General features: G+C 33.3%; 1 protein-coding gene across 3 annotated transcripts in view; it reads right to left on the reverse strand.

Annotated features, from left to right (window-relative positions):
• LOC114325269 (5'-3' exonuclease PLD3-like) overlaps positions 1 to 13,666 on the reverse strand; it is a 112,050-nt gene that overhangs the window by 47,831 nt on the left and 50,553 nt on the right. For all 3 annotated transcript variants that reach the window (XM_050656630.1, XM_050656629.1, XM_050656631.1), the window contains one exon: positions 2,865 to 3,045. In XM_050656630.1, the coding sequence (XP_050512587.1) occupies positions 2,865 to 3,045 (181 nt within the window). The remainder of the gene's footprint in view (positions 1 to 2,864; positions 3,046 to 13,666) is intronic.

Below are 13,666 nucleotides of genomic sequence, written 5' to 3' on the forward strand. Positions count from 1 at the left end.
GGCTATTAGCATGGGGCGCATATGGAGCTCTATCAGACATCTTCAAGAGCACCATGCCAAATTATTTGAAAAAGAAGACGTTCAACCAATGTGTGCTTCCAGTCATAACTTACAGCGCCGAAAAATTATCGTTAACCCAGGCCACAGCAACCAAACTTAGAGTGGTCCAAAGAAGAATGGACCGGTCCCCACTTGGACTGACTCAGAGACAGGGTCAGAAACGAAGAAATCGGAAGAAGGACATGCGTCACAGATGTCATAGAGCGAGTAGCATGGCTGAAGTGGAATTGGGCAGGCAATGTAACCAGAATGAAGGATGGGAGGTGGACCCAAAAAATTACAATGTGAAGACCAAGAGCAGACTGAAGAAATAGAGGTAGGCCCCCTACATGATGGTCAGACGACGTCAAAAGGATTACTGGTAATTGGTTGCAGGAAGCCCAAGATCGACAAAACTGGAAGAAATTAGGGGAGGCCTATGTTCAACTTTGATGCAGAAGGCTGGATGATGAATGCAGCATAATCCATCCTTTCCATCAGTTCCCTATTAGCAAAAATTGAGAAAAAAGGTAGATGGTGCAAACTTTAGGAGGCATTCTTTGTATTGGCATCATTTAGTTTACTGTTACCGGGACCTAATGATGCTGTGCATATTATAGACAGCGAAACCGGTCGTGCGGAGTAATTACTAATTGATTGTAAGTACGTCTCTTTTACTTATTTCATTATTTAATAGTATTCCCGATAATTCAGTTGTTGGGAGTATGTGAAGTAGAGACAATTACAAGAGTTGTCTCACGTGTGGTTAATATCCATTATTTCTTTACATACATTCCATACTCTTTTAAGGATTATAATAATTATTAACTGTATTGCTAAATAGTTTTGATGCCGATGACAGTACGACAATGATAACACACATGCCACTAGCTCTGGTCCTAAACATTCTCTTCAAAATAGTACCCACAGTATAAAGAGGGACAGTAAAACCTCTTCTATGTCGGCACTTTGATCTCAAGAAGTAATACCGGCAGTACGCAATTGGTAATTCACCAGTGGTGGATGCGGGTTTTCCCTGTTAAAACCCATATGTTTCTACGCGACTAGCAATGCAAGAGTGGTGTTCTAGCGACTGGAAACCTTGCGCGGTCGCCATGCGTGTTGAAAGATTTTACTTCCAATTTTTCGGATAGTAGTTCTACTGTCTCTCTTTATACTGTGATAGTACCCATAAGAGATAAATTCGACTTTTTTAGGTATTTTAATAACTCACTACTAATTTGTTTTAAATTAGTTATTGTGTAGTTTGGGATGTTCTCTACTTTTGTATTTGATTTCTTCCCAATGTTCTTCGATGTCTAGAGGGTATGTATTTATTATTTCTGTATCATCGTTCTATTCAGTGGCGGAACTACACAATGGTCTTGGGGGAAGGAGAGGGAGGAAGGGAACTTCCAATAAAACACCAACCTCCTCCTCCTCCTCAGTCGTTTCCTCATTGCTGACTGTCGTGATTCCCTATAATACGAGCAACTATCTCTTTCCATCGGATTCTGTCCTGAGCTTCCCTCATGGATTCAGAGAATGTTTTTCCACTGGCTTTCTGTACTTGATCCGTCCATCGAGTAGGTGAGCGACCTCTACTTCTGCGCCCTTCAACGTTTCCCGAAATTATAAGTCTCTCAAGATTATCATCACTTCTTCTTGCAATATGGCCGAAAAATTTTAGGACGGTGGACAGGCAAATAGAGGAAAGTCGAGTCTGAGTATTAAGCTCTTGGGGGATTGAGATATTTGTTCTGTGTTCCGTCCATGAGATCCGTAGCATTCTTCTCCAGCACCACATTTCAAAGGTGTCAATCCTTTTTCTGTCGTCCGATTTCATTGTCCATGTTTCGAATCCGTAATTAAATATGGGAAAAATTAAGGCACGCACTAATCTTATTTTGGTGTTCTTCGACAAGGAGCGATCTTTCCAGATTTTCGATAATTGACTCATAGCGTTTTTGGCCAAGCCTATTCTCCTACGTATTTCTGTTTCACAAGATCCTGTATTACTGATGTAGGATCCTAGATAATTGAACTCGTTAACCACTTCAAACTGGTCTAAGGCTCCTGTTGTCTTAAGTGAATTTGAATAATCTACTATCATAATTTTTGTTTTTTGTTTATTGATCTTGAGACCACATCTATTGCTTTCGGCTTCCACTAGCTGCATCAGGCTGGACATTTCTTCTTCGGATGCAGCTATTAATGTTGTATCATCTGCATATCTGAGATTTGAGATCTTCTTTCCTGCGATAGAAATACCGCCATTCCATTTGTCGAGTGCTTTTCTCATTATATATTCCCCATAGAAATTAAAAAGACTTGGAGATAGAATACATCCTTGTCGGACTCCTCTACCTATTTTAAAAGGATCGGACTTATGGTTTTCAATTCTTATTCTGGTTTCACTGTTCTCATATAGGCTTTTCACCAGAGCTGACAGATGATCAGGAACCCCCATCTCATGTAGAACTTTCCACAAAACTGTCCAGTCTACACAGTCTAATGCCTTCTGATAATCCAGAAAGCAGATGATTATCGGAATTTTGAATTCTCGCCAACCAAAATACATAAAAAAGCAAAAATCCAAACTACATAAAAACATAAATAATAAGTTCTATGTATGCATTTAGTTCCCTTAATATTCGTAACTAGCGGGTTTATTAGGTTGAATTTGTTAGTCTATGGTTTAGGTTTCATCTCAGCTAATACATTATTATGTTTCAATAATTTTTTTCTTAATTTTGGACCTTGTTGAGGGTTGAGGGGTGGTGGGGAAATCGGAAAATGGAAAATATTTTTACACTTTGTCTTACCTGTTCCGATGACGGATCCGGATAGACTTCAGACTGTCTAAGCGTCCAATAGAGCGATGCTATATCTATAGATTCGTTCGCTGAATTTATCAAATCTAACCATGTATCAAAAGTGGAAGGGTATATGATTGAATCGTTTGGATAAACTAGGCCCTCAGGAATGCTTTCCACCAAAGACAATCTGGAACAGATGTAGGTATTGTAAGTATGGTACATTTCACGAATTTGCGAATATTTTGAACTAGGGATGAAAGCTTTCAAGACCAAATCAGGACCAAATCTCTTTGGCTTTTCATAAGCTACAAAAATGTTTTATATAGTTGCATAGAGTTGCGTTAGATGCATAATTTTTAAGGTATTCGCAAAAAACCTTCCGAAAACGTAACATTTTTTAATGAGAATGGCAAACTTTCAACCGCGAATAACTCAAAAAGTATTGAGTTTTCAAAAAAATTATAGAACAGTTTTTACTTAGAATTAGGTTCTCTAGGATGAAATCAAGGACGAAAGCTTTGACTTAAACGGTCCACTGTGCTGAGCCAGCTAATAACAAATTCTCCCAATATTTTAAACACTGTCGAAGACTAGTAAAAATACGATTTACTAATAATGTAGTTTACATTCATTTAAAGAAATATACAATTATTAGTGCAAAAATGGAAAAAAATTACAGGTTCTATTGTTTTTAAATTGTAGTAGTAAGTATACTGATAAAATAATAACAATGACAATCAACATTTTTCTTAATGAGAAAATGAAAACATTACCTTACAGTGTACTTAAGAATTAGATCTATATTCATAATCACTGTAGTCGGTATCTTCATTTGGATTGTAAATGATGACTGGGTCAATTGCTTCGATGCGATTTTCACGGATCCAACATTCTTCTATTAACTTTTCACATTTCCGCACACTTACTTCTTAAATTACAGGAGTAGCAGTATTCAATGCTTCTGGCCATGTTTCCAAAACTGCTGTATCGGTGTAATCATTACGTCCAATATAGTTATGGTAGTTTTACATACTCTCCAAATATGTTCAATGGGGTTGAATTCATAATGGTAACGGGAGAGTCATAACGCATTGTCCAAAATATTTTTGGTTTTTCATACCTTTTGACTATGTACTTAAATGTAGTAATTCCGGCTTGAAAGAATCCTAAGAAAATGAAATATTTTCATTCGTTAACCATTCTTTTATATTATGTACTGTTCAGGAATTTGTTATTTGCCTATTTAAAATTTCCGAATTGTATGGGGCATTACCAAAACTATGGTTCATGTAAACTTGGAAGCAGTTTTTCTTTCAACCATTTCACGAACAGCTCCGTATTCATGTTATCGTGTCAAGATAATCAGCCTATTTTTGGTATTGACGGAAACACAAGATCAGCTCCATCAATATAACCATATTTTTTACCCGCCTGCAATATAATATGTCTATTTCCCTCAGTATCAGTGTGTTTTATAATATATTTTAGACTCTCGTCCTGTCAAATTCGTTTTATTTCACCTATAGAGTGTGGTCTAGGTTTATATTCTGCTCCATTTACACTTTTTCTGTATTTCAAAACTAACTTGAGTTTTAGCGTCTACCTTTGGATCGAAAGGTCCGAATGGTCGTGAATTCAAATCTCACCAGGGTCAGAAATTTTTGGTTTATTATAAATTAGTAAATGAAAATAGTTTCTGTCCTTGTGGGATCGGTACTCACCGGAGGGACCGCAGACGTTCGGATACAATTAGGGTCTCTTTGCTACTACTACTTTGCGTCTACTTTGCTACTATTCATTATAATGAATCATTAGCTAATAAATGTGATGGTGTTGTTGTTTATATTAGGAATAATTTAGGGGCCTCGGTAAATATATTACCCATCAATGAAAGTAAATTTTTAAGGGTAACGTTTTCTAGTAAAAAATTATCTAATACAATTTGCAAAATAGGTATATCGGCTTTTTATAGGCTTCCATCAACAGATATTAAACAATTTTTAGGGGCTTCGGGTGAATATTTTGGAACAATACAAAAACAAAATATTGAAATATTTGCAGGTGATATTAATATTGATTTAAAAAAAAAGATGAAGTTTATACAAACAGTTATTTGAATATATTAAATTCTAATGGTTTTGTTTCCTATATAAACAAGCCAACGAAAGTGACAATAAATACAAAATCAATCATTGATCATATATTTATAAAAACACAAGTTAATCTAAAACAGCAAATTAGTATTGATCCGTTCGTTTTTCACACTGACATGACTGATCAGTTCACTCCAGCCGTTTTGGTAAATAATGAAACTAAAAAAAACCCTACACCTGAATCTCCAGTCATAATTAAAAACCTTAATATCGGAAAACTACAACAGCTTTTAAAAAATGAACATTGGAATGATATTTATATAAACAATGATATTTATATAAACAAAATAGATTAAGTTGCATATGATACATTTATAAATAACTTAAATAATTACATACAAACCTCTACGGAGGTAAAAAGTATGAATAAAAAAATATCAAAAATAAAACCCTGCATAACGGTCGGGCTGATCGGGATGATCGTCAATCAAACAAAAATCTAAAAACATTGAACACATATCAATTGTCAATGACAATATAACTGTAAGTAATAACAAAGAAAAAGCAGATATGTTTAATAATTTCTTTTCTAATATTGGTGCTGATATGGCAAATAGAATACCGGTGACAAGTATACCTGATAATTTTATTGCTAATGATAAGGTTGAATCTAGCTTATTCTTAAAACCAGTAACTAAAAATGAAGTAACAATACTAATATCAAAGTTAAAAAATAACTGTGCTCCTGGACCAGATAAATTGTATGCTAAAACAATAAAAAAATATCCATGATCTAATCTCACAGCCTTTAACTCATATTATAAATTTGTGTTTTCAAAGTGGTAAAATACCACTAGGTACAATGGAAATAATCTACAGTCACCCCCATTTTTAAATCCGAAAATTCGAGTAAACTGAACAACTATAGGCCCATTTCTTTAATAAATAATTTTGCTAAAATATTTGAAATGGCCCTAAAAGAAAGGTTGCTTGAATTTTTTCATATAAATAAGGTTATTTCAGATAAGCAATTTGGTTTTGTAAAAAAATCAAGTACAGACAGGGCTGTAGTTGACCTACTGGAGAAAGTGATAGGAACTGTGGATGAATAATTGAAATGCTTAGTGGTTTTCCTTGATTTAGCTAAGGCGTTTGACACGGTCTCTCATAAAATTCTCTTAGATAAACTAAGTAATTATGGGGTTAGGGGAATTGCACTAAATCTAATAGCAGATTATTTGTCGGAAAGAGCTCAACGAGTAAAAATTGGTCCAGAATTGAGTTCTGAATCTATAATAAAATTTGGAGTACCACAAGGAACAGTATTAGGACCACTTTTATTTAATATTTATCTGAACAATATCACAAGAATTAATAGTTTCAACGGCCACATTGCTTGTTATGCCGATGACACGGCAATATTATTTATGGGGAAAACATGGGAGGAGATTAAAACCAGCTCTGAAATGAACCTAAAACAGCTAAACTTATGGCCAAAATTTAACAAACTGACATTAAATATTAATAAAACAAAATATATCGCCTTTAGCCCAACAATTGTTGACCAACCTACAAATTTTCATATAAAATTGCATAACGCAAAATGTCAAGGACAAAATTGTGACTGTTCTTCAATAGAAAAAGTTTTCTCTATAAAGTATTTAGGTGACTTCATAGATCAACATTTACGTTGGTCAGACCATATCACTCAAGTCAGTAAACGAATAAGGGCTCTAATGCATAAATTTTATATCTTGAGAGATATTCTACCCAGGAAAAAATTAATCATGGTTTATAACTCGCTTGCAGAATCAGTCTTAAGATATTGTATTGTAGCATGGGGTGGCGCGTTTAACAAAACTCTTAACATTTTAGAAACAGTTCAAAATACTCTATTAAAAATCATTTTTAAAAAAAGAAAACTGTATCCAACAAAAAAATTATATGATGAATCCAAGATATTTAGTGTTAAATCTCTCTACATCTACAACTGTGTTTTAAATGTTTATATAAACTCAAACAAATTTAAATTTCAAAACAACCGATTAACTCGTTCAGTAACAAATATGGATATTAGTATTCAACAGTTCAAAAAATCAGTAACACAAAGATCCCTAATGTTCTTTGGACCTAAATTTTATAACATAATTCCTATACATATCAAACAAGAACCTAAATTATTTAAATTTAAAAAATACATAAAAACCTATCTAAAAACCCACTTACAATTATTTTTGGACGCAATGTCTTAATGTATGAACGACAGCATAATCAGAGTAAAATTTGGGTGTATATTGGTATTATAATTAACAAAGTATTCAGCAGCTAGAGAGGTTTACCGTCCGTCTTGTTCTGTTGCATTATCTCTTCGATAGTTGGTATGTTACTTCTTAGTTCCAACCTTAATACTACTTTTATGTACAATTGATACAGTTTCGATTGACAGTACAATGCAAAACAAGCAACTCTTGCCTAGGCATGGTGCTGAGTCAGTCGACACTAATAATATAGGATCTAAATGTAAATGTTGTACACACATATTTTTGAATAAATTTGAATTTGAATTTGAATTTGCAAAGACAATGACGTTGACTTTGCAAAGTAACAAGACACTTATTCAACACACACACTACACATAACACTAAGAACCTCATGTTGTAACTGGCTGATTGACATAAAGTCCATGCCATTAAAAAAAACTTGAGTTTTGTCTCACTAATACACAATGCATCACACACATGTTTATATACGAATAGAACTGGTCACAAAAGGTCTCAGCAAAACTGCTAGGCAAACAAACATTTCCGCATAAAATGTGCAGTGCACATGAATTATATCAAAAGGATTTACTGTCAGAATTAAGAATTTTCTCTTTAAAATTATATAACTATTAATTTTCGTTTCGAATTTGAATATATCGTCATATAGTTGTTTTTAGGCTGTTATCAACATCACAGTTGCTGTCAGCAATACCTTATTAGCGTGTAACAATTTGGAGTACGTGCTACCCAAAAAAGTAAATATTTAAAGGACAATCAATACGAAACCGAAAAGAAAATTGGTAGTTTCTCTACGATTTTTATTAGCCCCATCGTTATCCAAACAATATTACCTATCTGTGAAAAGTAATTTATCAGTCATAACGTACAATTTGATTTACTAATAATGATGAAATATGATAAAATGGTTAAAAAAATATATCGGACTTATTGTTGTAGTTTTTGTTTGAAAATTACACAAAAAATATTAATAAATGTGGTCATAAGTGCTGCATATTAAGATTTGGAACTGATAAAACACCAGCAGAATTAGTAAAATATGAGTGAAAAGCACTACATCACCAAATAGACAAGCTAATAACGCTTATATGACAAGAAAAGGTATCTGGAAGGAAAACACCTATATTTACAGAGTGGTCCTTAAGTAATTGCACAAAAAGAAATAGTAGATTACTACGTAATCTACACTTTAAAGATTATCATCTTCAACACCCTGTATCTTTCTTAATATCAACATTTTATTATTAAAGCAAGTTTTTTTATGGCATAGACTTGGGTGTCAATTAGCCAGTCACAACTTTTTGTTTTCTATTCATACATAAAGAAGGCAATGAGGTCCTTAGAGTTCCATAGCAAACTCTTCCACAGCTCTCTACTCAGTTCAAAAGCTGCAGCTGGCCGCTATGGACTGTCCAAGTTGTTCACCACATTTTCTTCCATTATACATCTTCTTCTTCTTCTTTTTTCATATGTACATAATATATCAAATTATCAGGATTAAAAGTTTAGAGGTTAATTTTAGTTTCACAGATAAATTTCATTAAACAATCATATATATTTTTGCTATTCAGAGACAATAGATGGGATACATTGAAAGGTGGAAAAACATTACATTTTATTAAATCTTCGATTAAATTATAGGTGTATGGAATGTATTTTGTGCACTCAAAGAAAGTGTGATTCAAATAACCCACCTTCTGACATTCAGTACAAAGATTTGAATCAAAAACTTTAATTCTTGATAGATGTAGAGGGAAACAAGCATGTCCAAACTTCATTCTAATTAATGTTGTTATATATCTTCGAGGTACTACATAATTTTTAAACCAATATATATTTGGAACAGAAGATTGAATCAGTGAATACTGAGATTTGGATTGTTTACAAAGATCTCGCCATGATTGACTCCACTGATTTTTAACTCGATGCTTAATAGTGTTAACTAAATCAGATATGCAAAACTTACGATTATTTGAAGTACCATACTTAATAGCTTTCTTAGCCAAACTATCAACATATTCATTATGCGTTAGTCCTATAAGAGCCTTAACCCATAAAAAGTTCACTCTTCTTTTATTTTTATGAATTTCAAAAAGGATTTTCTTAATTAGTAGGATATAAATATTTGAATTGTTATTAGGAAAATCTATGGTTTGAATAGAAAGAAGAACAGAGAGTGAATCGGAAATAATTGTTGTATATATATCTTCTGATTGTTTAAAATATTGCAGGGCCTCATAAATTGCTATGGCTTCAGCACTGAAGATAGAAAAATCATGGCCTAATTTAAACATTTTTTCTGTTTTAGTAGCAGGTATGTAAAAGGCACATCCAGTGCCAACTAACGTCTTAGATGCATCTGTATATATTTACAGTCTGGCCAATTCTCTAAGAATGTTCTTAAGATATTAGAGCTAATATCACTGTTTTCAGGGTAACTTGGTTTTGCTAATTGAACTGTATGTAAAAAAGAATGAAAATCTTCAAGTCCAAAGCTATCAATCACGTTATAATCACAGTCAAAATTTGACAGATCTCGAAAAGCCTCGCAAAGCGGAGGTGAGTTTTTTAGCTTCCAGTATTTATTAGTTAAATCCGCTACATTTAGCTTGTTAATATTTTGGTAAAGACCGATATTTAGGTAACGAATTTTCATTAAAAATTTCTGGCTGAGATATTTCCTTCTATAATGGAGTGGAATTTCTAAAGCTTCTACATGTAAAGCTTTATTTGGAGTTGATTTCATAACTCCTAAACAGATACGGAGTCCTAAGTTCTGTACAACGTCTACTTTGTTTAAAATATGTTTAGAAGCTGAGCCATATAGAATACATCCATAATCAATTATAGATCTAATATATGATCGATAGAAAAGTAAGGAAGTTTCAACATCAGCTCCCCACTAAGTCCTTGAAATTGCTTTAAGAAAATTTAGACCCTTATTACATCGATTTATCATAAAGTCAATATGTAATTTCCAAGTCAATTTACGATCCAAAATCATTCCTTAATATTTAATGGAAGAAGAAAATGCGTAGTCGTAGCCATTAAGTTTTAAATTCTCTATTTTTGGAATATTATGTCGAGTGAAAATACATACAGTAGATTTGTTTTGAGCTATTTCGAATCCGTTTTGATTGAACCATGAATTAACACAACATTGAATTCGTCCTAAGGTTTGAACCGAGTTATCATAAGTTTTGGCCTGTGAATACAGAAGAAAATCATCAGCATATTGTATTATTTGAAATTTAAAGATGTCAGTAGGGACTTTATGCAAATCCGCAGTATACATATTAACCCTGCTGTCCCGTTCGAGTCAACTACACAAATGTACTGTTCGGGTCAATATGACCCAACTATGGTTTACGCTCCTTAATCGAAATAAAATAAGCTAATGGTGATAAATAAAACTTTATTAACAAGAAATTATGGTTAATAAACCAAAATTATGTTGTTAATGTAAATTAAACCTAATTAACAAAAACAAAAGGCATTTTTTTCTTTCAAAAAAGCCTAGTAACAAATATCTACAAAAATTTAATTCAGTTTACAACTGAGACAGTAATAAAAAGAATGGATTTCACAAATATGTTTGTGATATAATACAACATAATAATTAGTCTTGTTATCGTTTTTACGGCAAGTTTACAGCGTGTTCGTTTAGCAGGCGGAGTTAGATTTAATAGACGGTTCACTAGCATTTCCATCTTGTCTACTTGTTCCTGCTCGTGTCCTTTTTACCAGTTCGTAAGAGCCTTGAATTATTGGTATATTTTTTCTGGAAATGATGACTGGATTCATTAGTTTTTTTCCAATTCCTCAAGAAAAATTCGCCGTTTTCCCAATTGATTGGTATTCCATTGGATATTTATTGATGCCCATAACACGAACGCGTTGTAGGCAGAAATGTCCAGTAGATTATAAAAAACAATCATTGGCCAGCGATTTATCTCTTCTCACATGTATACGTGCCCACAAGCTAATCTAGAGTATCCACTGCTTCCTTATTGGAATTGTAATCTAAAATAATTTGGGGCTTTTTCATTTGATGAAAGTGATGCATGATGCATCGATTCATGATGCAAAGTACTCATAAGAACAACATTTTTATTATTTTTGGGAATATTGTCAAATCTTGCATGAAGCAAAAAAGACGAGCTATGAACTTCTTTATTCGCGATTTTTGCTGAAAGCTCCGGTTTATTTTACTTATAATCCCCGGCATTATATCTACTTTGTTTTAGAAGAAATTGTCCTAAATTTTACGATGTAAAAAAGTTATTATAAACGTAATATTGTGGCATTCCAAATCACTACTCAAGTCACACATCACACGCATTTCTGTATAGATCTGCAATTTTAGAGCATAAGAAGTTTTACTGTTCATAATTACATAAACCCCAAAGTTTTGTGCCATATTTCGCTGGCTTGCTGGAATGTACCATTTGAAGGGAGAGCGACCTCTAAAGTCAACTAGTTGCTTATCGCCGGTAACATTTTCATCAGGGTTAAAATTTCTTTTTACATTTTCTACCCATGTTTCATAAATTTCACGTATTGCCGCAAGTTTATCAAAACGTCTTCTATCCTGTCTAGTAGTTTTGTTATCAAAACGTATTACATACTTGCAAACTTTTTGTAAATATATCAAGCGACATTGTTGATCGAAATATGGTACGACCCGTTTCTTCATTCCATAAACTTTTAGTTGATTCACCATGGGACTTATAAACTCGAGCTAAAAATAAAAGACCAATGTATGTTTGGAAACTAACTTTATTAATGTCTTTCCAGTTGGTCATATTTATAATTTGGTTTGCAACATCGTCCAGCTATACTACAGTTTATTTTACAAGTTTTAGCTTGCAGAAACCTGTTTTTATTTACAGACGTATCCGGCTGACAAACACACAGGTACTGCTAATTTAGAATACTGCCAACTAAACACACATACACAGGTAATTTTTAACGGTTTAAATACGCGGGTCACATTGACCCGAACGTACCCTAGGTAACAATTTCATTTTTATCAAAAAAATCAGGAAGTTGAATGTTTATCTCATATGCAATTGAAAGACCTCATATTAGGTAATAAAGTCACGAAACACCAAATCGTTACGCCGCGTAATAATTTGAAAAATAAGAAATAAATTATTTTTTGGGTCAAATAGACCCGAACAGGACAGCAGGGTTAAACAAAAGAGGACTCAATACTGATCCCTGTGGAAGTCCTAAATTATTATATATAGGACCTATCAGTTTATTATTATTAGTTCTCAGATATATCTTTCTGCAGGAATAAAAATTATAAAGAGCTTCAGCCAACTGAGGCGGTATATGAAAATATTTTATTAATCTTTCCCTTAAAATGTCAAGACTGACATTGTCATATGCACTTTCAATGTCTAAGCATATTGTAGGTAAATAAGTGTTGTTGGAAAATGTGTTTTGAATATCTGTTACTAGTGTAGAAAGTGCGTCTAAAGTACCACATCCTTTTTTATAACTAAACTGAAAATCTGGAAGAAGTTTATTTTTTTCTAACCACCATTCCAACCTGTGTTTTATCATTCGTTCTAGAGTTTTCAACATGCAGGACATAAGAGAAATCGGTCTATATGACTGAGCCAAATTTGAGTTTTTACCTGGTTTTAATATTGGTAAAACAATTACATCGTGAAATTGATAAAACAATTACATCGTGAAATTAAAGCAAGTTGGCTGAAATCTAGGTCCAGCATCTTCGTCCAGAAGCGGAAGGCTATCATCACGATGACCTCTTAGACGTATTTTGTTGACTTAAGAACACTATAGGTTCTACTATTAGCCGTAGTCTTTCTCTATTTTCTTGTACCTATTTAGACCTCTGAGACTCTATCTGGTTAATGACTGACTTTTGCGGGTTGCGATAACTTTGTAGAAAATCCAGCCCAATCTGAACGCTCTCCTTGTGGTATGATGTTTTTTCATGGGTTTGTATGGTCCCGTCTTTGCCCATGAGTTTGGCGAGAGATATTAAAGGTTTCATGACAAGGCTTTGGGCTATCATCCCTTTATTGTGACCATATTTTTCGTTAGAAAAATAAAACGCAACACTTGATAAAAAATCCCTTTTGACTGTGCGAAAGTACCAACCAACCCCTCTGTTCTAAAGTGCTGGTGACCCAAGTAATGCTTCATTTCTTTTCTATTCTTTGTGTGAACACAATATGGAAATTGATACGATGTTGATGGCTGCCAAAGTCGTTCTAAAAATTGGCACTTTGTAAAATTATTAACATTTTGATTTGCAAAACATCCTATGTCATTCTTCAAGAATTTTGTTAATGCTTTTGTTCGATTCTAGTCTAGACAACATATTTCCCTCCTGTTTTGTACAAATACATGTGTTTGAAACTAAAAACATTTGAACTGCAAATATTTAAATTTATAT

The sequence above is a fragment of the Diabrotica virgifera genome, chromosome 7, assembly GCF_917563875.1.
Source record: "Diabrotica virgifera virgifera chromosome 7, PGI_DIABVI_V3a".
Lineage (NCBI taxonomy): Eukaryota > Metazoa > Arthropoda > Insecta > Coleoptera > Chrysomelidae > Diabrotica > Diabrotica virgifera.